The sequence below is a fragment of the Malaclemys terrapin genome, chromosome 1 (genome assembly GCF_027887155.1).
Source record: "Malaclemys terrapin pileata isolate rMalTer1 chromosome 1, rMalTer1.hap1, whole genome shotgun sequence".
NCBI classification, from domain to species: Eukaryota; Metazoa; Chordata; order Testudines; family Emydidae; genus Malaclemys; species Malaclemys terrapin.
Window position 1 is genome coordinate 4,518,500 of NC_071505.1, and position 24,200 is coordinate 4,542,699.

At 58.5% G+C, this 24,200-nt stretch overlaps 1 protein-coding gene and 2 non-coding genes across 3 annotated transcripts; all 3 read right to left on the reverse strand.

Annotated features, from left to right (window-relative positions):
* Positions 1 to 1,213: 1,213 nt before the first annotated feature.
* On the reverse strand, positions 1,214 to 8,308 carry OPN1SW (opsin 1, short wave sensitive). The gene is made up of 5 exons (XM_054011285.1): positions 7,963 to 8,308; positions 6,177 to 6,345; positions 5,307 to 5,472; positions 3,557 to 3,796; positions 1,214 to 1,495 (listed from the first exon to the last, which is right to left on the reverse strand). Exons 1-5 carry the CDS (start codon positions 8,306 to 8,308, stop codon positions 1,373 to 1,375), a joined length of 1,044 nt encoding a protein of 347 aa, XP_053867260.1. The 3' UTR covers positions 1,214 to 1,372.
* A 1,225-nt stretch (positions 8,309 to 9,533) lies between these two features.
* Positions 9,534 to 9,605, reverse strand: TRNAP-AGG (transfer RNA proline (anticodon AGG)). Its single transcript has one exon. It is a non-coding gene; the product is annotated as a tRNA-Pro (tRNA).
* A 4,804-nt stretch (positions 9,606 to 14,409) lies between these two features.
* On the reverse strand, positions 14,410 to 14,481 carry TRNAP-AGG (transfer RNA proline (anticodon AGG)). Its single transcript has one exon. It is a non-coding gene; the product is annotated as a tRNA-Pro (tRNA).
* Positions 14,482 to 24,200: the final 9,719 nt, after the last annotated feature.

The following is a 24,200-nucleotide window of genomic DNA, read 5'->3' on the forward strand; positions in this document are numbered from 1 at the left end:
GATTCGTGTTGGAAGGGACCTCAGGAGATCATCTAGTCCAACCCCCTGCTCAAAGCAGGACCAACCCCAACTAAATCATCCCAGCCAGGGCTTTGTCAAGCCGGGCCTTAAAAACCTCTAAGGAAGGAGATTCCACCACCTCCCTAGGTAGTTCAGCTCTGGAAGGGAGGTTGTGGGTTCCTTGTCACTGGATGTTTCTAAGAACTGGTTGGACAAACACCTGTCAGGGACGATCTCGGATTACCTGGTCCTGCCTCCGTGCAGGGGGCTGGACTAGGTGACCTCTCGAGGGCCCTTCCAGCCCCACATTGCTCTGATTTCCATAGGGAGAGGGGGGAAAGGGGGTGCAGTGGTGGAATGGGCCCTAGAGCGCTGGCCAGAGGATGCTGCCTGTCCCTGGAATCACGGGCTTGGCTCCTGAAGGGGAGCAGGAAATTGCCACTGCAAGGTACCCTCTCGGCTGCCCTCACAGCACCGCTGGTGCCTTGCTCAACGCTAGCACCGCTCAGCGAGGGATTTCAAAGCACCTGACAGCCAGGGGGTGACCTCACCAATGTGAGGGGTGTCGGCTCCATCCGCCCATTTCTCAGCTGAGCCCCAGAAAGTGCAAGGGACTTTCACACAGTCAGTCAGTGGCAGAACCGGGGATAGAACCCAGGAGTCCTGACACCCAACCTCCCCTCCCCATAAACCACTAGACCCTACTCCCCTCCCAGAGCTGGGGATAGAACCCAGGAGTCCTGGCTCCCAGCCCCCCCTGCTCTAACCACTAAACCCCACTCCTCTTGTGTACCCCACTCACCTTGTAGAGCCGGGGATAGAACCCAGGAGTCCTGATGCACAGCCCACCCCAGCTCTAACCACTGACACACGCTGCCTCTCTACCCTTCCTCTGCCCCACTCCCCCTCCCAAGCACTGGGTGCTGGTTCCCAGCTGGGGCTGTCTCCTTTGGGTCAGCAGTCCCGGGCCATGCTTGGACGAAGGAGCGGTGACGGCCGGTCAGCAGACCCGACGGGGGGAAGATAGGAGAAGGCAAAGCTGCCCTGCCCCCCTCTCACCACTCAGCCTGCCCCTGTGCTGCCGGTGCCAGGGGCAGACTCAGCCTGGGGGGCAGCAGCTGTGGAGGGTCAATGGGGGGCTGCATGGCGCCCCCAGGGGCAGCGTGGGGTTGCTTTCACCAGCCGGTTGGATCCGTCCTCCCATCAGGGGTCGGTGAGCGTAGGCCTGCTCACCAATTGAAATTTATAGTTCAGTGTCGGAGGCGCAGCCATGGGGCTGGGCTGTGAGGCCTCAGGGCTTCCTCTCGGAGCCCGCGCTGGAGCCCGGTGCCTGCTCCCCTTGGGAAGGGCTCCGTGAGATGCCGCAGTCTCCTCAGCTGGGGCTGACCTGGCTGGTGGACACGGACGAGACCTCGGTTTTCTGGGCGGAGCTGGACACGTCGGACTCATCTGTGATGGGTTTCCCACACACCGTCTCCATGATGCAGGCGCGGAACTGTAGGGGAGAGAGCGCCACCCCCCTGCACCGTCAGACCGGCTGGAGCCCCCCGGGCTGCATCTGCCCGCAGGATGCTTCCGTCCAGCCCCCCCAATCACATCTGCCCCCCCCCCCCCCCCAGCAGACCTGCTCCTGTGACGTTATGCGTGGATAAATTACCCTGTGCTAATTGCCAGGATGTTTGGGAGACGGAAAGTTGAGCCTATTGTTTTCTCAGGCCAAGAGGCTGCAGGAAATGTATAAAGACCCTGGGACACGATCCTGCTGCATCTCAGATCTGCTTTGGGTTTCAAGAGGGGGAACCCTGAACAATATGGATTGAGATCCCCAGTCACTGACTGGAGTCACCCTGAACGTGGACATTGGACTATAACCTCTGGACTATTTCTAAAAGGATTTTTGACAACTACAAATGCATCTCTGCTGTATCTAAACCTCAAGAATTGAATTCAAGTCTGTCTGTATATTGATCTTTTAACCAACTCTCTCTCTCTTTTCTTTTTTAATAAATGTTAGTTTCGTTAATAAGAATTGGTTATTAGTGTGTATTTTGGGTAAGATCTAAGTTATAATTGGACCTGGGTATGTGGCTGATCCTTTGGGGTTGGAAGAACCTTTTCTTTTATATGATGAGATAAGATTTTCAATAATCATCATATCTGACGTGTGTCTGGACGGAGGCCTGAGGCTGGGCACTTTAAGGGAACTGCGTTGTTTGGACTCTGAGTAACCAGTGAGGTACTACAGGAGCTGTTTTGTGCAGGTAAATCTAATATTGGAATATCCACCAGCGTTTGGGGTTGGTCTGCCCTGTTTTGTTTGCAGTTCACCCTGATTGAGTGACCTCAGCCGGCTCCCACGGGCAGCACCGTCACAGCATCAAAGGGTCGCAGCAGGACTTCGCAGGCCCCTTCCTCCCCCCTCCCACCCCACAGGGACGCCGTTTTGTAGAGCACTTGCTCCTGGCTGTGGGTTGGAGCATCCTGAAGGGGGGCTGGGTTCTGCTGCGCTGCCCTCCATCCAGGCCAGGCGGCTGCTGCTAGCCCTCTGGCCTCGGCTCGCGGGCTCCACAAGGAAGTGCCCACACGCATGGACCCCTGGGGAGTCTTTGCATTGCCAGCAGCAGACCGGGCAGGGTAGGCCCGTGCTGCCGAGAACCCTCTCTCTCAGTGCCCGCCCGGTGGGTCTGGCTAATCCTCAGCTGACCCCAGAGTTGGGATGGGGAAGGAATTTCCCCACAGATTGGCAGGGACCTGTGTGTGTGTGGGGGGGGGGGGGCTCACCTTCCTCAGCAGCAGGGGGCGGGGTCTCCTGCTGGCATCGCCTGGGCAGCTCACGCCTAATCAGCTTGGGTAAATCCACCTCTCTGAGAGGTGGCAGCTAGGTTGATGGAGGAATTTCTACCGGCGGCCTAGCACTGTCTACACCAGGGCTGACACCGGCTTAGTTACCTCGCACAAGGCATGGCATTTTTCACAGCCCTGAGCAACGTGGCTAAGCCGACCTCACTTTGTCATGTAGACCAGGCCTCAGTCTCCCCTGTTTTCTGCCCGTGGCTCACGACAGTTGAGTCACCTGAGGACTGAAGTCGTTGGCTCCCCGGAGGGCGTCTGGGGGCTGGTGATGGCCTCACACTAGATAAACTAACGGGCCCTTTTGGCCTTAAACTCTGACTCCTAGGTGCAGACCCTCTGCCTGCCCTCTGCTCTCCGCCCAGGCACAGTGCTGGCCAGGCCCTCTGCCCCCTAGCCCTCCCCAGCCATTTCCTGGGGACTCAGAGCAGGGACCCGAGCAGAACCTGGCGTCAGCACAGCCCCATTGCCCTGCCCGTGCTCTCAGCCAGGCCGGAGGTCGGGCCCGTGGTTCATATCATGACCCAGTGACTGCCAGGGCAGGCTCCATGCACCTCTCCGGGCAACCACCCACTTCTCCAGCTCCGATCCTGGCTGCGCCTGGGAAGGGACTTGGGCTGCTCCAGACCCCGCTCTCAGGGACCCCACGGGACTTGGGCCGGGGCAGGCCTGGTCCGTGGCGCACGCCAAGGAAGGGAACGCTCACCTGTTTGTTCATGAAGCAGTAGATGATGGGGTTATAGACACAGGAGCTCTTGGAGAAGAAGGCAGGGACGGTGACGAGGCGCAAGTCGAGGCCGTGGTTGCGGTTGTTCACTATGTACATGGCCATGGCCGCGTAGGGCACCCAACAGACGCAGAAGGAGCCCACCATCACCACCACCATGCGGGACACCTCCCGCTCCGCCTTCTGGGTGGTGGCCGATTCTTGCTGCTGGGCCGCTACCTGCAGGCAACCCACCAGGGGCCCCGGGCATGAGCGGCAGGTTCCCAGGCACCCCTTCCCTAGCCCCCTCCTCCATCGGGGTAGCTCTGGAGAGCGGGGGCTGCTGAATCAGGGTTGGATCTGCCGGACGGTCCCTCGCCCCCTCGTGGCAGGTCTGATTTCCCTCCCTGCCGCTCGCCTGGCCCCAGCTCCGACTCCAACGGGGAGAAGTCGTACCCGGGGGATTCCTCCAGGAGTCACAGCGCCCCGTCCACCCTGGATTTAGTTACCAGAAAGGCACGCTCCCTCGGGTCCTTGGGATGGGGCCCTGCCTTCGAGCCCCAGCCTGAGAGCAGGCTGCTTGCAGCCACTGGCATGAGCCGCTCTCCCTGTGGGGGCAGCAGGCCCTGACTATGTTACAGACCAAGCCCACGGACCGGTCCCTGCAGCCATGGGTGTTAGACAAGCAACTCTGAACTGGCCCGGTGGCGGGGGCTCTGTAGAGGACACCCTTCCGTCCGTCTGTCTGGGAGCCTCTTTGGCACGCTCCTCACTAGACGGACCAGCATTTTCTAACATCAGAGACAGCTAGAGGCAAAATATCAACCCATTCAGACTGTCAGAGCTGCCAAGCAATCACACACATCAGCGTGCAACCCTCCGGTCTCACACACACACACTGCATACTCGCCAGCGTGCAACCCTCCCGTCTCACACACACACCGCACACTCACCAGCGTGCAACCCTCCCGTCTCACACACACACCGCACACTCACCAGCGTGCAACCTTCCCATCTCACACACACACCGCACACTCACCAGCGTGCAACCCTCCCGTCTCACGCACACACACCGCACACTCACCAGAGTGCAACCCTCCCGTCTCACACACACACACCGCACACTCATCAGAGTGCAACCCTCCCGTCTCTCACACACACCGCACACTCGCCAGCGTGCAACCTTCCCATCTCACACACACACCGCACACTCACCAGCGTGCCACCCTCCGGTCTCACACACACACACACCGCACACTCGCCAGTGTGCAACCCTCCCATCTCACGCACACACCGCACACTCGCCAGTGTGCAACCCTCCCGTCTCACGCACACCACACACTCACCAGCGTGCAACCCTCTCGTCTCACGCGCACACTGCACACTCACCAGCGTGCACCCCTCCGTCTCACGCACACACTGCACACTTGCCAGCATGCAACCCTTCCATCTCATGCGCACACTGCACACTCGCCAGCGTGCAACCCTCCTGTCTCACACGCACACTTGCCAGCGTGCAACCCTCCTGTCACATGCATACTGCACACTCGTCAGCGTGAACCCTCCCATCTCACACTCACACCGCACACTCACCAGCGTGCAATCCTCCCATCTCACGCACACCGCACACTCACCAGTGTGCAGCCCTCCAGTCTCATGCACACCACACACTTGCAAGCAGACAGGTGCCCTGGGAACTGGCAGCATGACCTGGCTCTCCACGTCCTGTCTCTGTGCAGCGGGTACTTACGGCTCGGAGGGCGCCCAGCAGCTGGGAGTAGGAGAAGCAGATGAGCGAGAAGGGCACGATGAAGCAGAAGATGAAGAGGAACCAGGTGTAATATTCGCTCCTGTACTTGGTCCCCACCGTGTACCAGTCCGGGCCGCACGAGCACTGCAGGCCTTCGGGGATGAACCTGCAAGACGGAGGGCACAGCACTTCCCCAGAGCTCGCTCGGCCTTGTGCAGCCGGCACAGCCCAACACCTCCGCTGGCCAGGGCCGGGGTTATAGGCAGGGCCAACCACCCCCCGCCCCGTTTGGCGTGGCTCGTTCCCCAGCAGAAAGCAGCCCCTCTGCTCTCGGCAGCACAGCTATTGCACCGGCAGGTGGGAGAGGGTTCCTTGCTCCCCGGCCGATCGTGAGCCTGGCTACTCCAGCCATGTGCGAGCAAGAGAGGACTCAGAATGACGAGATTTTGAGGCCTGGCGGCTCCTGACCTCTCAGGTCAGGAACGCTTCTGGGGCCGGCGCGTGCCCTGCCCAGCCCGAGCTTGAGCCGAGAGATCAGAGCAAATAGCCCAGCCCCCACGCTGGCATCGGGGTGCCAAGCTGGCGGTTGGCAAAGCTGCTTCTGAACCCGTTCAGAGCGAGAGGCTTTGCACACCACCAGCTCCCTGCAGAGCTGGCTAGTGGGTCAGCCTGCCAGGCACTCTGCCATGGGGCTAGGGAGGCCCCCAAACATCTGCTCCCTCTTGGCAGGGGCGTTTGCCAGGCGATGCCACGAGGCTGGGCAAAGGGACTGGAAAGAGGCAGGCCCAGGGCACACTGGGGCGGCTGGCGGGGGGAGCTCCCTCTCTCCTCTCGGACGCCCCGGCCCCCAGCCCCCACCCCGGCTCCTACCGGCTCCACCCGAAGTAGGGCGGGATGGAGACGCCGATGCCGATGACCCAGGTGGCCGCCACCGCCATCAGGGCGTGCTTGGAGCTGAAGCGGAAGTTCCCGAAGGGTTTGCAGATGACGATGTAGCGCTCAAAGGCCAGGAAGGCCAGGGACCACCCGGTGACCAGGCCTGGGGAAGGCACAGGGAGATTAACTCATACAGCCCCAGAGCCCAGCATCCCTGTGCGCCCTCAGCCCCGCCCTGCGCCCAGGGACCCCCGAACCCACCTCGCTGGCGTCCTGGGTTCCTGGGGCGGGATGCTGAGAGCAGCTCAGCCGATGTGGAGCTGGCCTGTTGAACCTCTGCCCCATGTTTCTTGTTTCCCCATTAGCCAGACCCCCTGCTTCCCCGCCAGAGACGCTTCTGGACACTGGTGGGGGGCAGGGGAACGGCCCTTTCTCCACATGCATTTGTTGCAGGCAGAGCAACCCGGGGAAACAGCTGACGGAAACTCCTCTCGCCTCTCAGCGGGGCTAGGGAGCCGGGTGAGTTTGTCTGGGGACGGGTCGCAGCAGAGGCTGCCTAGAAAGTCATTTTGTCCCCCTTCGCCTCATCCCCCTGGATTGTGGAGCATCCGCCAGACCCGGGGAACGCGGCAAAGTCTCCGGGTTTGGCTTCGGAGCGAAGCCAGCAGTGACAGCAGCCTGGTCACCCCAGGGACCAGTTTGTGAAGGAAGGTGAAAATCTCCGGCCCCGATCCTGCAACTGGATCTGCGAGGCTGCCACGGTCACCTGGTCTTCTGCAGCCTAGCGCAGCGCCCCTCCCAGCGCTGCAGCCTGGCTGCCCAGGGCTCCCCCTGGACTGGCTCTGTCCAGCCGCCGGGGAAGGCAGTGGGAAATCGCCCCTCGCGGGTGCTGGGCCCTTCGGAAGCTATGACACTGCCATGCATCCGGAGCTTGCGCCCGCTCTGATGCCTGGCACTGCAGGGGACCAGAGAAGATGCAGTAAAGGACAGCGACAGGATGGCTGAAGAGGCCTGCCCGCCCTGGGGCTTCCCTGGGAATATGGGGGTGCCTGCTCTCTTCTCCTACCCCGCTCCCAGTTCCCAGCTCCACCCGTAGCCGCAGGTCATGCGGGCATCCCAGGGGAACCACAGAAGGTTGGCCCAACACTCTAAGCCTGGGGGCCCGATCCCCGCTCACTTCCCGCCAACGTCCCTCACTGTTGCTCTTGATTTCCCCCGGGGACGGCCCACCCCCATTCTGTTCTACTCGGGCCTGAGCGTTAAAAGAAATCAGCTACCTAATTGTGCTCACAGGTACATAAGAACGTCTGGACTGGGTCAGACCAAAGGTCCATCCAGCCCAGTCTCCTGTCTGCCGACAGCGGCCAGTGCCAGGTGCCCCAGAGGGAATGAACAGAACAGGGAATCATTAAGTGACCCATCCCCTGTCGCCCATTCCCAGCTCCTGGCAGTCAGAGGCTTGTGATCACGGGTGCCGATAGCCCAGAGCAGCTGTGTGCTTGAATCTTCACCCCTGGGCTGCCCAGCGCTTCCTGCCTCTGCTCGGATCTTCCTCGTCCCCAGAGCAGCCCCCGCTGCGGAGCGTGGCCCCTTTGTGGCCCAGGCCGGGGAAGGAGGGAAACAAATAAAAACTAGAGGCAGATCCTCAGCTGGTGCAAACGGCTCTGGCTTCACGGATGCCCCACAGTGCCCCCCCGGCAACCCCTCTGAGCCCACCCCACAGCCCTCAGCTTCTGGGACCCCCTCCCGGCTCGCCCACGAGGCCCTCTCCCTGCGTTACCTGCGACGGAGCCTAGGAAGGCCTCCAGGGCGCAGGCCTGCCGCCCGAAGATGAAGTAGCCCTGGGAGCTGGAGATGAAGACCATGAAGACGGAGAAGGAACAGAAGATGAAGCCCCCCAGGCAGATGTTGACCAGGATGTAGTTGAGCGGCTGCCGCAGCTTCTTGTACTTGATGGTGACCACGAGGACGATGACGTTGAGGGGCACGCCGGCAAAGAACACGAAGCCCATGAAGGCCGTCTGGAAGTAGAAGGCCCAGAGTGGGGCGATGTGGTACTGGGGCCCGTCCCAGGGCCCCACCGAGGAGACGTTCTCAAAGAGGTAAAAGTCTTCTTCCCCCGACATCCTGCCGGCCGGGAGCGCTGCACGGAGCCTGCCCCGGCTCCCTCCCCCCTTCTAATATACAATCCCCAGGGGGACAAGCCACTTAAGGGCTCATGGGGGGATCAGGCATTAAGCCTGAGCTTCCTACGGACAAAGTTTGGGATTAGGGGCTCTAAGCCCCTTACCTCCTGTCCCCTAAGCCCCCTGAGAGGGTAATCTTGTTGGCCGCGCAGCTGAGAGCCGATTGTGTGGACTCTAGGGGATTCCGGGGGGTGAAAGGGCAGGGGGCGGCTGGCAGCCTGCTCCTGTTCAGTGGGGCTGGGTGGAAGGGCCTCAGGGTGGTGGGTCATGGGGCCGTGAATCCAGAGGCATCCCAGTGGGCGGCTGTCACCTGCCCCCCTCCTTTCCGCCAGGAGACGGAGCAGCCCCGCAGGGGCGTCCTGCCCCGTGCACCCCAGCGCGTTCCCACTCGGACCCTGTCCCAGCCCTTCCCTTTGGGGTCTGTGGCACCGCCGGGGTCTCGCGGCAGGAGAGATTTGGAGCCTACATTTCCCGTTGCCGTCTTTCCCCTCCGCTCCCGTCCCGCCGGGCTCGGCACGTGCCCAGACCGCTGCAGGCTTGGCCACACTGTGTGTGGCACCAAAACGGAGTGTGGGGAGAGGAACAGCGCGGCAGGGACGTGACGGGGGCATGTGGTTGCCCAGCGCGGCAGGGACGTGACGGGGGCATGCAGCTGCCCGGTGCGGCAGGGCCCTTATGATACCCAGGGATAGCACAGCAGTGCCCAAACCTGGCTTCCAAGGCCACATCACGGCTTACGGGGTCGCCTCTCCTTTGCGTGTTAACTGGCACCAGCTGAAACATTCCCACCCAGGAGATCAGCTCGGCTTTGGCAGCCGAATAGAAACGGTAGCGGAGCCGGCGATGGAAACCAGCTGCCCGCAGTGTGGGGTGTCAGAGCAACATGGGGGAAGGAGCTTGGGGGAGACCCTGAGAGACTCCAAGGGCCACCCGTGGCTTTTGCTCTAAGGTTGGCCAGGCAGGAGGAGACCCCAAAACATTTGGCTCTATTGAGCATCAGGAAAGTGCAACGGGGGAATGTTAATCGAACGCGTCCAGCTGGGATGTGGCTTGGCAGCCAGGCTGGGCTCTGCCGTGGATTTTAGGCAATAAACTTCCCCCTTTTCACCAAGCTTTCTTGGGGGAAATCGCTTCGTTCTGGCAGATCCCCCCAGCCATCAAAAGTGGGCTTGTCCGGGATTTGAACCCGGGACCTCTCGCACCCTAAGCGAGAATCATACCCCTAGACCAACAAGCCAGCTGGGAAATGTTTCTGCCAGATGTTGTCTTAGAGGAGACCTCGGCAGTGCTGGAAACCACAAGCCCATGTGGCCTCTGAGGTTCAAGCAGCGGAACGGTTCTTTCCCCGGCTCCTCGGCCCTGACTTTACAGCACTTACAGTTTACACCGTGGGTGGCTCAGACACAATATCCCCTAGACCCTGAGTCAAGCCACTTCAAGCAAACCAGAGCCCCCACAAAACCAGTCCCCGGCTGCATAAGGGGCCCGTTGCTTGCGTCTCCCTTTAGAACAATGCTGTGTTTGCCATGGGCCACGCTGCGAGTGGGGAGCTGTGACAGAATACACCCTGTGCTCACACCCTGAGGAATGCCTTGGGAGGCGTTTAAAAACTCAGCATTTGCTGATGAGTAAATCCTGGCGAAGTACATGGAGCAGCCTGACGTGTGACGCTATAGACACAAGCAGAAATCAGGACTAAAAGCAGGTTTTCCAGAGAAGTCTGGGGAGCGGTCAGACCAGTCCCTCAGAAAGAAGCGGCGTAGGGTTCCCGTCCTCACGGGCGGCCTGTCGTCAGGCTCCCAGCTGGAGCTGGGGGGACAGGACTATGAAAAGGAGGGGCAGACGCCCCTCTCTCTCCCCCCGCCCATCGCATTCTCTGCACCGGAAAAGACAAAGGAAGCGGTTGCTGGACTCTGCAGGAGGCGGCGTCCTGACCTCTAGGGGTTGGTCAGGGAGACTGCTGGAGGCACCTGGCCAGACAACTTTGCTTTGACTCTAATAGAGTTTGTGAAGTTGGGCACCTGTAACTGTTTTATCTTTATGTTTCTTGCGACCGTGTCTGACTCTTACCCCTCCTTGCTGGGCCTCACTGAAAATCGCTCTCTTTGTAGCTAATACACTTGGTTTGTTGTTGTAGCTAATCCAGTGTGTTACGCTGAACTGTCTGGATATCTATTTAAAAGCTGGGATATTGGCCCTTTCAGTAATAATAGGCTTCAGATACTTGTACTGCCCAGGCGTGGGCTGGCAGTGCAGGACGTACATTTCTGGGGGAAATCTGAGGCCTGGGGGTGTGTTGGGTCACCCTGCAGGATAACCCAGGCTGGGAAGAGCCGGGCTGTGACTGGCTGCAGATCACACACAGACGTCGCTGGGAGTGACTCGCATGCGGGAGCGGTGCAGGACTGGAGGCCACAGCAGCAACGCGGTGTAAAGAGCGCCCCAGGTTACAGGGCAGGGGTGACACAGCTGCTCCTTGGTCTGGATTGTGCCCTGGGTACAGCACACGAGCCCATTCTACAGCTGGGGGAGGGAAGCCAGGTGCCCAGGGGTGGATTGCAGCCCCGCTCCCGGTCAGCCCACCCCGAGAGCAGAACACACCCAGATCTCAGAGATATTGGCGCTTGTGCCCAGCTGCCACGTTCCCCTCGGTTCGCAGCGGCTGGTAAGGGAGCGGCGTTGGGTAGGAAGAGGTGTGACCTTCCCTCATCCGTCTCAATGTGCTCACTGCACGGACGGGGCAAGATCACTGGGGCAGCAGCAGTGCTGACCCCTAGACAACTAACCAGGTCCCAGCTGGGGGCAATGGGAGGTTTTCGGGCAGTGGGTCGGGTGTTGGGACAAAGTGGGAATTTACTGTAATATTGTTATTAAGCCGATATGTGCCTCGGTTTCCCCTATATTGTGCTTGACTACCCAGCACGGGGGCGGGGGGCAGAAGGACTGTTTGCTCACAGGGCAGGCTACGAGGCCTAGGCGTGCATGTCGCCCAGCTGTCTGAGCTGGGATGGTTCATTAAAAAGGACTGTCCGAGGCCAACCCTGTATCAGTGGAGGATCCGAGAAGTCACTGGCAAATCCAGTTAGCAGGACATTGGCCCCTGGCAGCCAGCGCTCCCAAGGAAGATGGATTTCCCAGCCCCTCAGCAGGGAGCTGAGCAAAGACCCCAGCTGGAGCGCAAAGGCCTGGGAAGGGGTGAGGTGCCAGGTAAGAGCCAGCGGCTGCAGGGAGACGGGGCTCTCATCTGGGACCTGCCCAAGGAGGTCAGACTGAGACAGACAGAGCTGGACCACGGCGTTCACCGCAGCTTGGCTGGGCTCTGGGCTGGCCAGATGGACTTGGGCCATGCTCTAACCATGCCAACCGAAGGCCCCTGTGCCCTGCGCCTGCTGCCTAACGCCCCCGACTGGTGTGACAATGCCGTGTGAGTCACTGCGAAGGCTCGGGAGGTGCATTGGTCCCTGCGGAGTGGCCAGGTCTCTCCAGGGTCTGTCTCCATGAGACTTCTCTGTAACGCTTTCACCCTAAGAATAAATGGGGCTGCTTCGAAGAGTCGGGTGTAACATAACCGCAGCCAATACACTAGCCTTTGGGGAGAGAGCAAAGTGCAGACACCGGCCTTTCAGGCAGTCTGGCTTGCTGGGGATATTACAATGTAAGTGTGGAACTTTGCAGCCTGAAAAACCCTGGTCAGGAGGGAGAGAGACGCAGCCTGCTGGCACCGTAAGCAAGAATCACATCCCTACACCAACAAGCTCTGAACATCGCTGGAAACCAAAAGCACAAATTATTCTCTGTGTATATGGAGCCTATAATTAAAGTTGTCAAAATGTCCCATAATGGCTCAAGGGCACGAGTCCCAACCTCAGCGCAGACTGTTAAGAACCAGCCCACAAACCCCAATTTGGTGGTGAGTTCTATACTTCGGTTTCACCAATTATCAAGTGTAAACTCCCTCACGTAGGGTCACAGACAGTCCCTGGGGGTATGCTGATCTGTCTGGCCACCCCAGTGAGCTTCTTTTTGTGATAGATGATCCCTTACATCAAAGATCACAGCAATATTTGGGTTACTCCCAGTCGCTCGCCCCAGGTCAGTGGCACCTCAGATCTCACACCAAAGACAATGCTTGTAGCCAATCCTACAGTAAATGGTCTTGAGATTTATTAATTAGGGAAAGGAAACAGGAAAGTGATTTACAAGGTTAAAGCAGGTAGATACACAAATGAGTTCCAGTCTGAAGTTTCACAGAGTACTAGAAGCTTCTGTAATAAGCGAGCTCTGTATGTCCTTGAGGGCAAACCCAGCCTAAGCAGCTGGGGATCCCTTGCTTATGCCTAGAAACCTGAGCTCCAGAGGAGCCCAAGCAGCAATGAGCTCCAGTTCCTCCTTGTTAGGGGTTTTTATTCCCTTCCCCCCATGCTACTTCGCGTTGCAAACTCAGCTGAGGGGAGGGATTCACTTACACGTCTCCTCTTCATGGGGGGAGGGAGCAGAGTAAACAACACAATCTTTCGTCCTCTTTAACGTTCCACTATCATCTGTCTGGCGTCGCTGGGTCTCCTCGTGGGGCAGGGCAGAACACCGTCTGCTGGAGACCAGCATTTCACATGGGTTAACGCCTCTCTCCTCTGCTGAGTTACGCTGGCACAGAGGCTCACAATGCAAACGCTCAAAGATGACCTGACGATACGGGAGACAGATGTTACAGGTGAGATTAATGCTGGCAGCAACTCACAGGCCTGCCATAACGTCTCAGCACATTCTCATAACTCTAATACCTCTGCCGCATGGGGCACGGGTCACTGCAGGTTTAAACCAGTGTAAATGGGGGATTCCCTGTAACTTGAAGCCTTTAAACCATGATTTGAGGACGTCAGGAACTCAGCCAGAGGTGAGGGGTCTGTTACAGGAGTGGGTGGGGGAGGTTCTGTGGTCTGCGAGGTGCAGGAGGTCCGACTAGATGACTATGATGGTCCCTTCTAACCTTAACGTCTATGAATCTCTCATTGAGCCAGACTGGTCCTAGCCATGTGTGTGTCAGTGTTCACATGAGAACGTCGGCAGGAGCTGGTACCTGGTCTGCCAGAGCACAAAAGTCTCCTTTCTCCAGCTCCGGGCTATGGCTTACCAAGCTAGGGAGACTTCAGATCTACTCTTTAGCCTTTACTATCTACTAGGCTATGAGAAATGTTGCTTTCAACAGCCAGTTAGTCTCCCTCTCCCCACACGGCTGCAGGTTTTTGATGTAAATGACGCCTTTGGTGCGAGGATATTGACTGTGTTCCAGGCCAATGCACGGGAACCCTCCTGTGCCTCTGCTAAGCACATTAATACATAGCGTCCGTCTCAGTGTGGCTTAGGGGACATTCAGAAAAGCCACCAGCACCCTGTCTTCCTGGCTAGCTTGTTGGTCTAGAAGTATGTGTCCAGGTTTGGGAGGTGCCAGATTCAAACCCCACCCGAGCCCACAGCTTTCCTTTCCTGCCCGGTTTAAACAACGTGTCGCTCCCTTTGGGTAGGCGCGATGCTCTGCCCCTCGCCCCTCTGAACGAGATCCTGCCGGGGGCCAACACTGTCTTGTGTTCAGATCCTGGAACATCGGGCCCAAAGCTTCTCTGTTGCTTGTCCGAATAGACGGAGACACCTGGCTAGATCAGAAACAAACAAGCTGACCCTGGGTACCTGCTGCTTTCTGGGTGGAAAGTTTTACAGCTGATCGGCAAGTGTTTGGTCATGGGCCTGACTTTGTTATTGCTGCGTTACAGGCGCCCCTTCCCCTCCCGCTCAGCCCCCGCCCAGGGCAGGGCGTGGAATACCCATTCTCCTGGGCCGCTAGCAGGCAGCGCGGCAGGGTGGGGTTGCAATGGAAAAAGACGAATGTTTTAATCCAACTTCACCACTTTTCTGTCATTGGGGAATTGTAGATAAAAAGTCTCACTTACTTTCTGTACATTATTTATGTGGGGAAAGTCAGTTTGTTCCGGAAAATCTTCATCCATCCCACTGCCCGTCACGGTGCTGCTACGTGCTAAGAAAATGGGCTCGTCCGGGATTTGAACCCGGGACCTCTCGCACCCTAAGCGAGAATCATACCCCTAGACCAACGAGCCAGCTAAGCAAAGCCTTTCTTCCAGATGTTTTTAGAGATGAGCCATTGGCTGCATTGGCACTCAGGGATCATATGACTTTCCACACACATCTGGCAGCAGGAGGTTCCCTTGACTCTCCCCCGGCTCCCAGACACATTGGAGAGAACAATTTATGGCCTTTGCTACACTGGGATTTTCACCCCGCTGCAGCTGCCAGGATGGAAAACTCTGTTGTAGATGTGATTTGCCCGGCTACAGTTTAGCCTCTTCACAAAACTGGTGACGCTACGGCTTTGAGCCACTGCAGCTACTGGGGAAAGGTCTCCAGCTTCAGCCTCTAAAATCTCGACTCTAGGCCGGGCCAGTTCCAGAGCAGGTCACTTGTGGAGTGGGGGGGGGGACGTCTATGCGAAGGGAAATGTCACGATTGTCTCCTTCTCTCTGCCTTTGCGTTCGTTCTTTAGTCCAAAGCTGAGGGCTGATAAAAGGCCACGCTGGCCCAGAGGAGGAAGGTGCATTTCCAAGGGCTGGGCTGGTCCCTATCTCGCTGCTGTCCTGTAGGCAGTGAGAGCAGCACCAGGTGTGCGCTCCCCACCCATCTCTTTGGGTGCCCACTGCAGGGGCTGGTTATGATCCCCCGTGGAGCAGCTGTACCAAGCCCCACAGAACTCAGCAGTTCTCAGGCAGGGCACTAGGTTTAGGACTCCCCTCGCTGGCCTACAGGGGGCACTGCCACTGGAGGAGGCATTCAGTGGGGTCACTCTGTATTCTCCTCCCATCCCATGAATCTTCCTGCACCCCCCGGTATACCCAGCTCCTGGGCCACAACTCCCCCCTGTTCCTGCCAGCACTCAGACCCCAGCAGAGCTGCATGGGGCTGTCAAGTTATCAGCCCATGCACTGCTGGCAGGCAGCTCCCATCTCCGCCTGGCCTCCCAACACCCCCCCCCCCAGTGCCTTTGCCCAAGGGCAGCACCATTATCCCCAGCAGGGGCACAGGAAGAGACTTGGCCAAGTGTCAGAGCCAGGCTTAGAACCCACAGCTGCTATGTCCCTGGGGGTTGCCCTATGCACTGTACCCCCCTGCAGTGCATGGTGCACTAAGGCCGTGCCAGAGGGCTCTGTGCTAGTCTGGCACTGTGGTGTAGTGGAATAGGCACAGGACTAAGAACTGGGGAGACTTGGGTTCTCATCCTGCTTCTGCCACTTCATCTCCCCAGCTGTAAAGCTGCCCCTCTGCTGCCCTGCTGGGGGGGGGTGCAGGCTCCCTGGCCACCAGTGAAATCTCCACCCCTCGGGATTACCTTGATTGTGCCCATTGTGTGGCTAACAGAGGTGCTTGCTGCAGAGCAGGGGTGGGCGCAAGGGGGGGAAGTAAGCAGGAGCATAGCCACTGCCCCCCACCATCAGAACCCCTGTGAGGGGAGAGGCAGCTCCTCCAGCTGTGGGGGCCAGGGGGAGAGAGCCAGCTCCTCTGAGCACGGGAAGTGCCCCTCCAAAAGTGGCCAAATTTGTATTCCTGGGCGTGCCCCTGCTGCAGAGCATTCACCTCTGGGTGATGGGGATGGTGCTTCCGGGAACATGCCTTACGAACTGACCCCCCCAGGCCGGCATCCCCCCTTGGTAGCCGGCTCTGCCCCCAAGCACGAGACCGTACTGCTGCTTTGTCATGGGCATGTCGTCTTCCCACGCTGGTCTGTTGTCCTGGCCTGGAGAGCCCAGCTCTGGGCTCAGTCCCGAGTGGCAGCTGAGCTGCCGGCTCCCGTGCACTGTGGTGAACCAGACACCCCGGTGCCAGGGCAGTGGATAAGCTACAGAAACCCATTGATCTGTGGGGCTCAGCGCTGCACCGAGGTTCTGGGGGGCCTGGGGCAAAATATGAAACTGAGGCCCCCACCCTTCTGAAACAGTGCCCTGAGAGGGGCTCAGGGTGTGTGCTGGGGAAGAAGCCTGCCCCACACTCACAGAATCTCAGGGACCTCAGGAGGTATCTAGTCCAACCCCCTGCGCGAAGCAGGACAAATCCCCAGGTTTTTTTTTAACCCCCGTTCCCTAAATGGCCCCCTCAAGAATTGAACTCACAACCCTGGATTTAGCAGGCCAATGCTCAAACTACTGAGCTATCCCTCCTCACCACACAGCAGTGGCTCTGGTGTCCTGTGGGGCTGTAGGGCTGCCCAGAGGATTCAGGGGGCCTGGGGCAAAGCAATTTCGGGGGCTCCTTCCATAAAAAAAAGTTGCAATACTATAGAATACTATATTTTCGTGGGGGCCCCTGTGGGGCCTAGAGCCTGGGGCAAATTGCCCCACTTTCCCCCCCACCCCGGGTGGCCCTGTGGGGCTGGTCTGGCTCGCTGCTCTGGGCGTTGTGCTCTGCTTGGGTTTTGGGGCCCTCTCAAATATAGGGCCTGGGGCCAACTGTCCCTCCCCTCCCCCACCCTGGGTGGTCCTGAAGAAAGTGATGGTTTGACAGCTGGGCCTGCAGCTCCAGTGGGGGGCAGCTCCAGGGGGCCCTGCACGGGGCCAGCGCCGGCAGGGCCAGAGCAGGGGATCCAGAGAGCCCTTAAAGGGGCCAGGTCCTGTTCCCCTAGCTGCTTTCCCACCCCCCTAGGGACAGACTGCCTAAGAGCTCTGTCCTTTTCCGGGGAAGGAGCCCTGAATCCCAGCCCTGCTCCTCCAGCCTCCACCAACACCCCACTTTTCAGCCTGGCCAGGTGCCAGCTCATGCCAAGGTCCCCATCCCTCAGTGGACCGCTGACGGCTCCATGGTCGGCTCCCCTGGATGTGGTATTGTTCAGACAGGGATCAGCATGATCAGGATGTGTGGAGCGTTCAGACGTCATTGAAAGCTTGTGAGTTGCTGCCGGCATTCATCTCACCTGTAACAGCTGTATCCCAGTGTGATACCGCACCCTGTATTCTTCACAGTGATATTAGCAGGATATGATTATGGCGTCGTTATGATGTATTTTATGCAAGATAAGTCATGGGAGGTGTCATTGGAAAGGTGATTTGCTGAATATGATTCTCCTATTTGTCTGCCTGTATCATTTTGGTCTCTGAAGTTATGCATATTGACTATGTCTCTGCATTTCCAATGTAGTGACCCCTGGGGAACACCCACTAGACAAGATGCTGTCAGTCTAGATTGTGGGTGGGGACCGGCTTATTCAGGGCAATGAGCCATTAGGAAAAAACAGTAGGCCTTAGGAGAAGCTTATCTCCTACTTGGGGAGCCTTCTTGAGAATGCAACGAACCGCCTGTGAGTTATGGCTGCTAGGACTCTACAAGGACATGTGATGAGACCACATGTTTCTAGACTCCATCTTGGATGTCAGTGTTTTTCCACAGACTGGTCTGAGAACCAAGCTTTGGAACAAAGTGTTCCCGCCATATGCCAAAGCTCTATAAGGCAGGGAGTGACATCGTCTGGGGTTCTTCACTCCCCGCCCAAAGAGACTCCTGGAAACACCTGAGGAACAAGGACTGAACTGGGGGAAGTGCTGGACCCAGGCTAAAGGAATTTTTAGCCTGTGAATGGAACACCTGGGGACTCCAAGCTGTCCCTTAAGGATCTGCAGCTGGCTGGTATCTCTTAGGTTGAGAATCTGCTAAATTCAAATCCAATCTACTTAGTATATTAAGTTTAGTTTGAGTTTTTCGTTTATTTGCTAGGTAATCTGCTTGCTTGCTATCCCTTATAATCTGTCTTTTCTAGTTAATATACTTGGTTTTGGTTTGAATCATGGACATAGAATCATAGACTATCAGGGTTGGAAGGGACCTCAGGAGATCATTTAGTCCAACCCCCTCCTCAAAGCAGGACCAAGCCCCAGACAGATTTTTGTCCCAGATCCCTAAATGGCCCCCTCAAGGATTGAACTCACAACCCTGGGTTTAGCAGGCTGTCACGGAGTATTGGGGGACTCAGGGCCCTGCACCCCCGGCTTCCTGCGATTCACCATGACTCTCAGCCAGCCAGTAAAGCAGAAGGTTTATTTGGATGACAGGAATACAGTCCAAGACAGGTCTTGCAGGCACAGACAACGGGGCCCCCCTCAGTTAGGTCCAGCTTGGGGTCCCAGGGCATGCCAGCCCACCCCCCTTGGGGGGTCAGAGCCATCTCTGCCTCCCAGCCATCTCTCCAGCCTGCTTCCAGCACTCTGCTTTCAGCGACCCCTCCCACAGCCTTTGTTCAGTTTCCCAGGCCCCGGAGTCACCTGACCTCCAACCCCCACCTGGGTTCTCATGTTACAAGCTCAGGTATGTTCCCTCGGGCCGACTCCCATCCTCCGATGCAGACCATCCTAGTCACACTCCCCTGTCAGCATTCCCACACCCCAGCAAGAACAGTCCCAGTTCGTCACATCTCTCCCCCCTTCGAGACCGAACTGAGCGGGGTCACTCTAGCCAGTGACCTGGGGAAGTTCGAACCTACCCCCGTTCCCATGGATGCCCCCGCATCCCTCCAGTTCCTTGGTGGGAATTACACCAGGCCCCTTCAGTTTCATGCCCCCCCTTAGGTCGGGGTGCTTGATGGCACTCGCAGTTCGCATGTGGGAAGGTTTATGCGGCCTGTGCCCTTTTCCCACCCCCATACCTCTGGGGTTCCAACTGGGCTGTGGTCTTCTCCCAGCGCTCCAGTCTGGAGGTCTGTGCTTTGGGCTCTCTTGGTTTAGAGCCGCCCTTTTAACCTTGGCCACCCTCTGGAAAGGATCCTTATTGCTGGGCAAGGGTCCTAAAGCTTCTTTTCCCCTTGTCCCAGGCCTTCCTCCCCCTCTGACAGGGGTCACAGGATCCACAGTACTGTCGGACAGTAACAAAGACCCCAGGCCAGTAAAAGCTCCGTAGCAGCCTCTGCTGGGTACGCCAGGTTCCCTGGTGCCCTGAGAGGGGAATGTCATGGGCCCGGCACAGCAGCTGGCGGCGATACTTCTGGGGTACCACCAGCTGCCTCCTGATCCCCCCTGACTCCATTTTCCCTGGGGGAGCCCATTCTTGGTACAGGAACCCCTTCTCCCACAGGAACCTTTTCCGGCCACCTCGTCCCTTGGTCTGTACCGCATTGAGGTCGGCCAGGTCCCTTATCTTCCGCAAGGAGGGATCTCTCTGCAACTCGGCCTGGAACTCAGCAGCTGGGACAGGGATGGCCACCTGCTCTTTCTCGCCCGCTGGGTCTGAAGCTGCAGCCTCCCTGAGCCGTGTCCTTGGGCGTTCCCTCCCCACCAGGTTAGGGTCCTGCGCCTCAGGCAAGGCACCCCCCCCAAGGCCAGGGCGCAGGGCCCCTCGCCGGCTCTGACTGCGGGTCACAACCAGTGCCTTTTGGGGGTTGCTTGGCCAGTCCTCTAGGTCCCCCCCCATCAACACCTCAGTGGGCAAATGGTGGTGCACTCCCACGTCCTTGGGGCCCTCCTTGGCCCCCCATTTCAGGTGTACCCTCGCTACGGGAACCTTGAATGGGGTCCCGCCCACCCCGGTCAGGGTCCGGAAGGTGTTGGGCACCACCCGATCTGGGGCCACCACCTCGGGCCGGGCCAGTGTCACCTCTGCGCCCGTGTCCCAGTATCCATAAACTTTCTTCCCATCCACCTCCAGGGGAACAAGGCACTCGCTCCGCAGGGACAGCCCCGCGCCAACCCTGTAAAGGGAGAACTTTGAATCCGGAGCATCTGGCCCCCCAGAGAAGCTGGCCGGGGGCCCTTCTCTCTCTTGAGCAGTTGATAAGCTGCCAGCCCCTCTTGCGTGGGAAGCCTGCCCCTCGTCCGTCTGGGCCTCTACCAAGTTAACCCGGTGCGGGTTCGGTCTGCTCAGTCTGTCCTTGAGCTTGGGGCACTGGGCCCGAACGTGGCCTCTTTGGCCGCAGTAATAGCAGCTCAGGTCCCGTGGGTCCCCTCGAGCCGGTCGGTTGTCCCTGATGCTGGGCCTTCCCCGTGGGAGGGGATTCCCCATATTCCCCCTTTGGGAGGTCCCAGGGTGACTCTCTCTCTGCATCGCGGCGGGCCTGTTCCTTTGGGGCTCCTCCCTGCCACCCCCTGACCGGCTCTTTACAAACTCATCAGCCAGCTGCCCGGCGTGTCGCGGGTTCTCTGGCTTTCTGTCCACCAACCACAGCCTCAGGTCGGATGGGCACCGCTCATACAGTTGCTCCAGTACCAGCAGTTTAATCAGGTCCTCCTTCGTCGGGGCCCCACCAGCCCACTTGCTGGCGTATCTTTCCATGCGGACGGCTAGTTGCAGATATGAGATCTCAGGGGTTTTATCTTGACTCCGGAACCTTTCCCGGTACATCTCAGGAGTCAGCCCAAACTCACGTAGCAGGGCCTTTTTGAATAGTTCGTAGTCCCCTTTCTCTGCCTCTCCCAGTTGGCGGTACAATGCCACGGCTTTGGGGTCCAGTAAGGGGGTAAGGACCCGGAGTCTGTCCGCGGGATCAACCCGGTGCAGCTCGCAGGCCGTCTCAAAGGCCTCCAGGAAGTCATCCATGTCCTCCCCCTCCTTGTATGGGGCCATGATGCACTTATCAAAGCTCCGTGCAGTCCTGGGTCCCCCCTCACTCACCGCAGCCGGGGGTTCGCTGCCCTTCAATCTCGCCAGTTCCAGGTCATGCTGACGCTGTCTCTCATTCTCCTGTCTCTGTCTCTCTTCATGCTGTCTCTGTCTCTCTTTCTCCTCCCGTTCATGCTGTCTCTGTCTCTCTTCACGCTGATGCTGTCTCTCTTTCTCCTCCCGTTCATGCTGTCTCTGTCGTTCACGATCCTCCAGCTCTCTCAGTTTTAGCTCTTTCTCCCATTCCAGCCAATTCCGCTCCACGGATGCCAAACGTCGCCGGGAGGATCCTCTGCTGGCCGGCGGGCTTCGCCGGGAGGGTCCCCTGCTGGCCGGGGGGGTCACGGCGCCTTCGGTATTTGCTGGGCTCCTCCCCACCCTTCCCCTAGGCATAGGAAGGAGGGGTCTCGGGAAGCCCTCAGCAGCCGGCTGACCACTCCCAGCTGGGACAGACACTGGTGCCTGCGCTGCATTTGCCAGGCTGCTTCCCTGAGACACAGGGATCAGTTCATTCGCGCGATCTTCCGCCTCCAGCTGGGCAATGAGCTGTTCTTTGGTGAGCCTCCCAATGCACAGCCCCCTCTGCTTGCACAGCTCCACCAGGTCGCTCTTAAGCCGCTTGGCATACATCTTTCTGCTGGCCACTCACCGGCCTGTGTGCTCACAGCTCCCCACAGTTCCCAGGGGGACCCCTAGTGTGCCAGCCCTTCTCGAGGTCACCGCCTCTCTGCCAGGGTCGAGCTGCAGACTCCTCCACCCCTGGGACCACTCGCTGCGATCCCCCCGGGGGACCCTGTTACTGCAAAAGTCCTTCTCGCTGGTCACACACTCCCAGGGGTAATAACCGTCTCTCTCCCACTCTTCAGCAGGCCTGGTCCCCGTCAATCCCCCTTCGTTTTACTGCTCCCCAGTCACTTACTGCAGGAAGCGCCGTCCACGGGGTGCAGTAGATCCCACCGCTGCCACCAGTTGTCACGGAGTATTGGGGGACTCAGGGCCCTGCACCCCCGGCTTCCTGCGATTCACCATGACTCTCAGCCAGCCAGTAAAGCAGAAGGTTTATTTGGATGACAGGAATACAGTCCAAGACAGGTCTTGCAGGCACAGACAACGGGGCCCCCCTCAGTTAGGTCCAGCTTGGGGTCCCAGGGCATGCCAGCCCACCCCCCTTTGGGGGGGGGGTCAGAGCCATCTCTGCCTCCCAGCCATCTCTCCAGCCTGCTTCCAGCACTCTGCTTTCAGCGACCCCTCCCACAGCCTTTGTTCAGTTTCCCGGGCCCCGGAGTCACCTGACCTCCAACCCCCTCCTGGGTTCTCATGTTACAAGCTCAGGTATGTTCCCTCGGGCCGACTCCCATCCTCCGATGCAGACCATCCTAGTCACACTCCCCTGTCAGCATTCCCACACCCCAGCAAGAACAGTCCCAGTTCGTCACACAGGCCAATCCTCAAACCACTGAGCTATCCCTCCCCCCCCCCGGTGTCTAAACCAGTGTGTGGGAACCATAACCCAGGGGCAGAAGGCTGTTGCATATTCCGCTCCACATTGAGAGAGGGGGTGAATTTTATGAGCTTACGCTGTACAGTTCCCTGTGCAGCTGAAGACGGTATAATTCTAGGTTTATACTCCAGAGGGGTGTGTGCCTAGAGAGCTGGGAGTTGCCTTAACTGTAGCCTTCCCATGCAGGGGTTGGTCAACGAGCCTGCATGTAACTGCAGCTGGGTGTATCTCTACCTGTGTGAATGCTGGTGAACGTGCAGGCTAGAGAGGGCTTTGCAGCTTGTCACAGCAGTGCAGTGTGAGAGGGAGCCAGGAGGGTGGGTTGGGCGGCTCAGTGGTACCCCAGTTCCAGGTGGATCCAGGGGGGTGCGGGGGACTCGTCACACCTGTACTGTAAGGTAATGTTCGAGAGTTTCGCTCTGTGACAGTGTAACTCAGCAGAGGAGAGAGGCGTTAACCCATGTGAAATGCTGGTCTCCAGCAGAAGGTGTTCTGCCCTGCCGCACGAGGAGGCCCAGTGATGCCAGACGGACTAGAGTGGAACGTTACAGAGAACAAAAGACGTTTTTGTTTACTAACCCCCTGCCCCATGAAGAGGAGTCTTGCAAGTGAATTCCTCCCATTGGCTGAGTTTGCAACTCGAAGTGTGGGGGGGAAGGGAATAAAACCCCCTAACAAGGAGGAGGTGGATCTCATTGGTGCTTGGACTCCTCTGGGCGGCGAGGCAGATCGGAGCACCCCAGGGGACTGTCTGTGACTCCATGGTGAGGCTGATAAAGTGCCTGAGGCGTTTAGACGTGATAATTGGTGAAATCGAAGTGTAGACCTCACAGCCAATGTGGGGTTTGTGCTCCGGTTCCTGAGGTTGGCACTCACGCTGCTGGGACACGCCGCCCCAGCTCCGCCCATTGCCAGGACTCAGCCAGGTTACAGCCCCCAAAGGTATCCAACAGACCTGCCTTTCCCACTGCATCCGTTGAACCAGACAAGCATCCCTCCGCACATCCCAAGGCCACAGCCACTTCACTGCCTCCCACCGCTCAGACTGGGAGGAGCCGTCCAAGGAAACAGAAGTAAGAAACCAGTTTCTACACGACTGACGCCGGCACACGGCACAGGCCCACCGCCTCGGCACGGGCTAGGAACGCACCGCAAATGAAAGCCGATGCTGATCAGTGCAAGAACTGCCACTAACAAACAATGCACGGCCTCATCTGGGAGGATGCCCCTGATGTAGCCTGTCCCTTTGAGACCTGGCTGGAGAACCCCGCAAGCCCTGTGCTAGCCCAGCTGGCCCCCCCAGGATACTCCGTGGAGCTGGAGAGGCCGAGAAGGCGGGTGGCGCCGCATCCATCTTCTCTGCAAACATCAAACGCAAGAGAGGTGCCTCTGGTAAGACAACTTCATGCACCTGACAGGAGAAACCAGAACCAAAGCTCACACTGATTTTAGGTGGATTTCCAGACCAGCACAGAGAAAAACACACAGGAGCTCACTGGCGGTGGAGGGGCACCCCAGCCTTGTCGTCCTGGGAGATCCTGAAGTCCTCAAATCATGGTTTAAAGGCTTCAAGTTACAGAGACTCCACCACTTACACTAGTTTAAACCTGCAAGTGACCCGTGCCCCGAGTTGCAAAAGGAAGGCAAAAGACCCCGCTGCCAATCTGACCGGGGGGGAAATTCCTTCCTGAC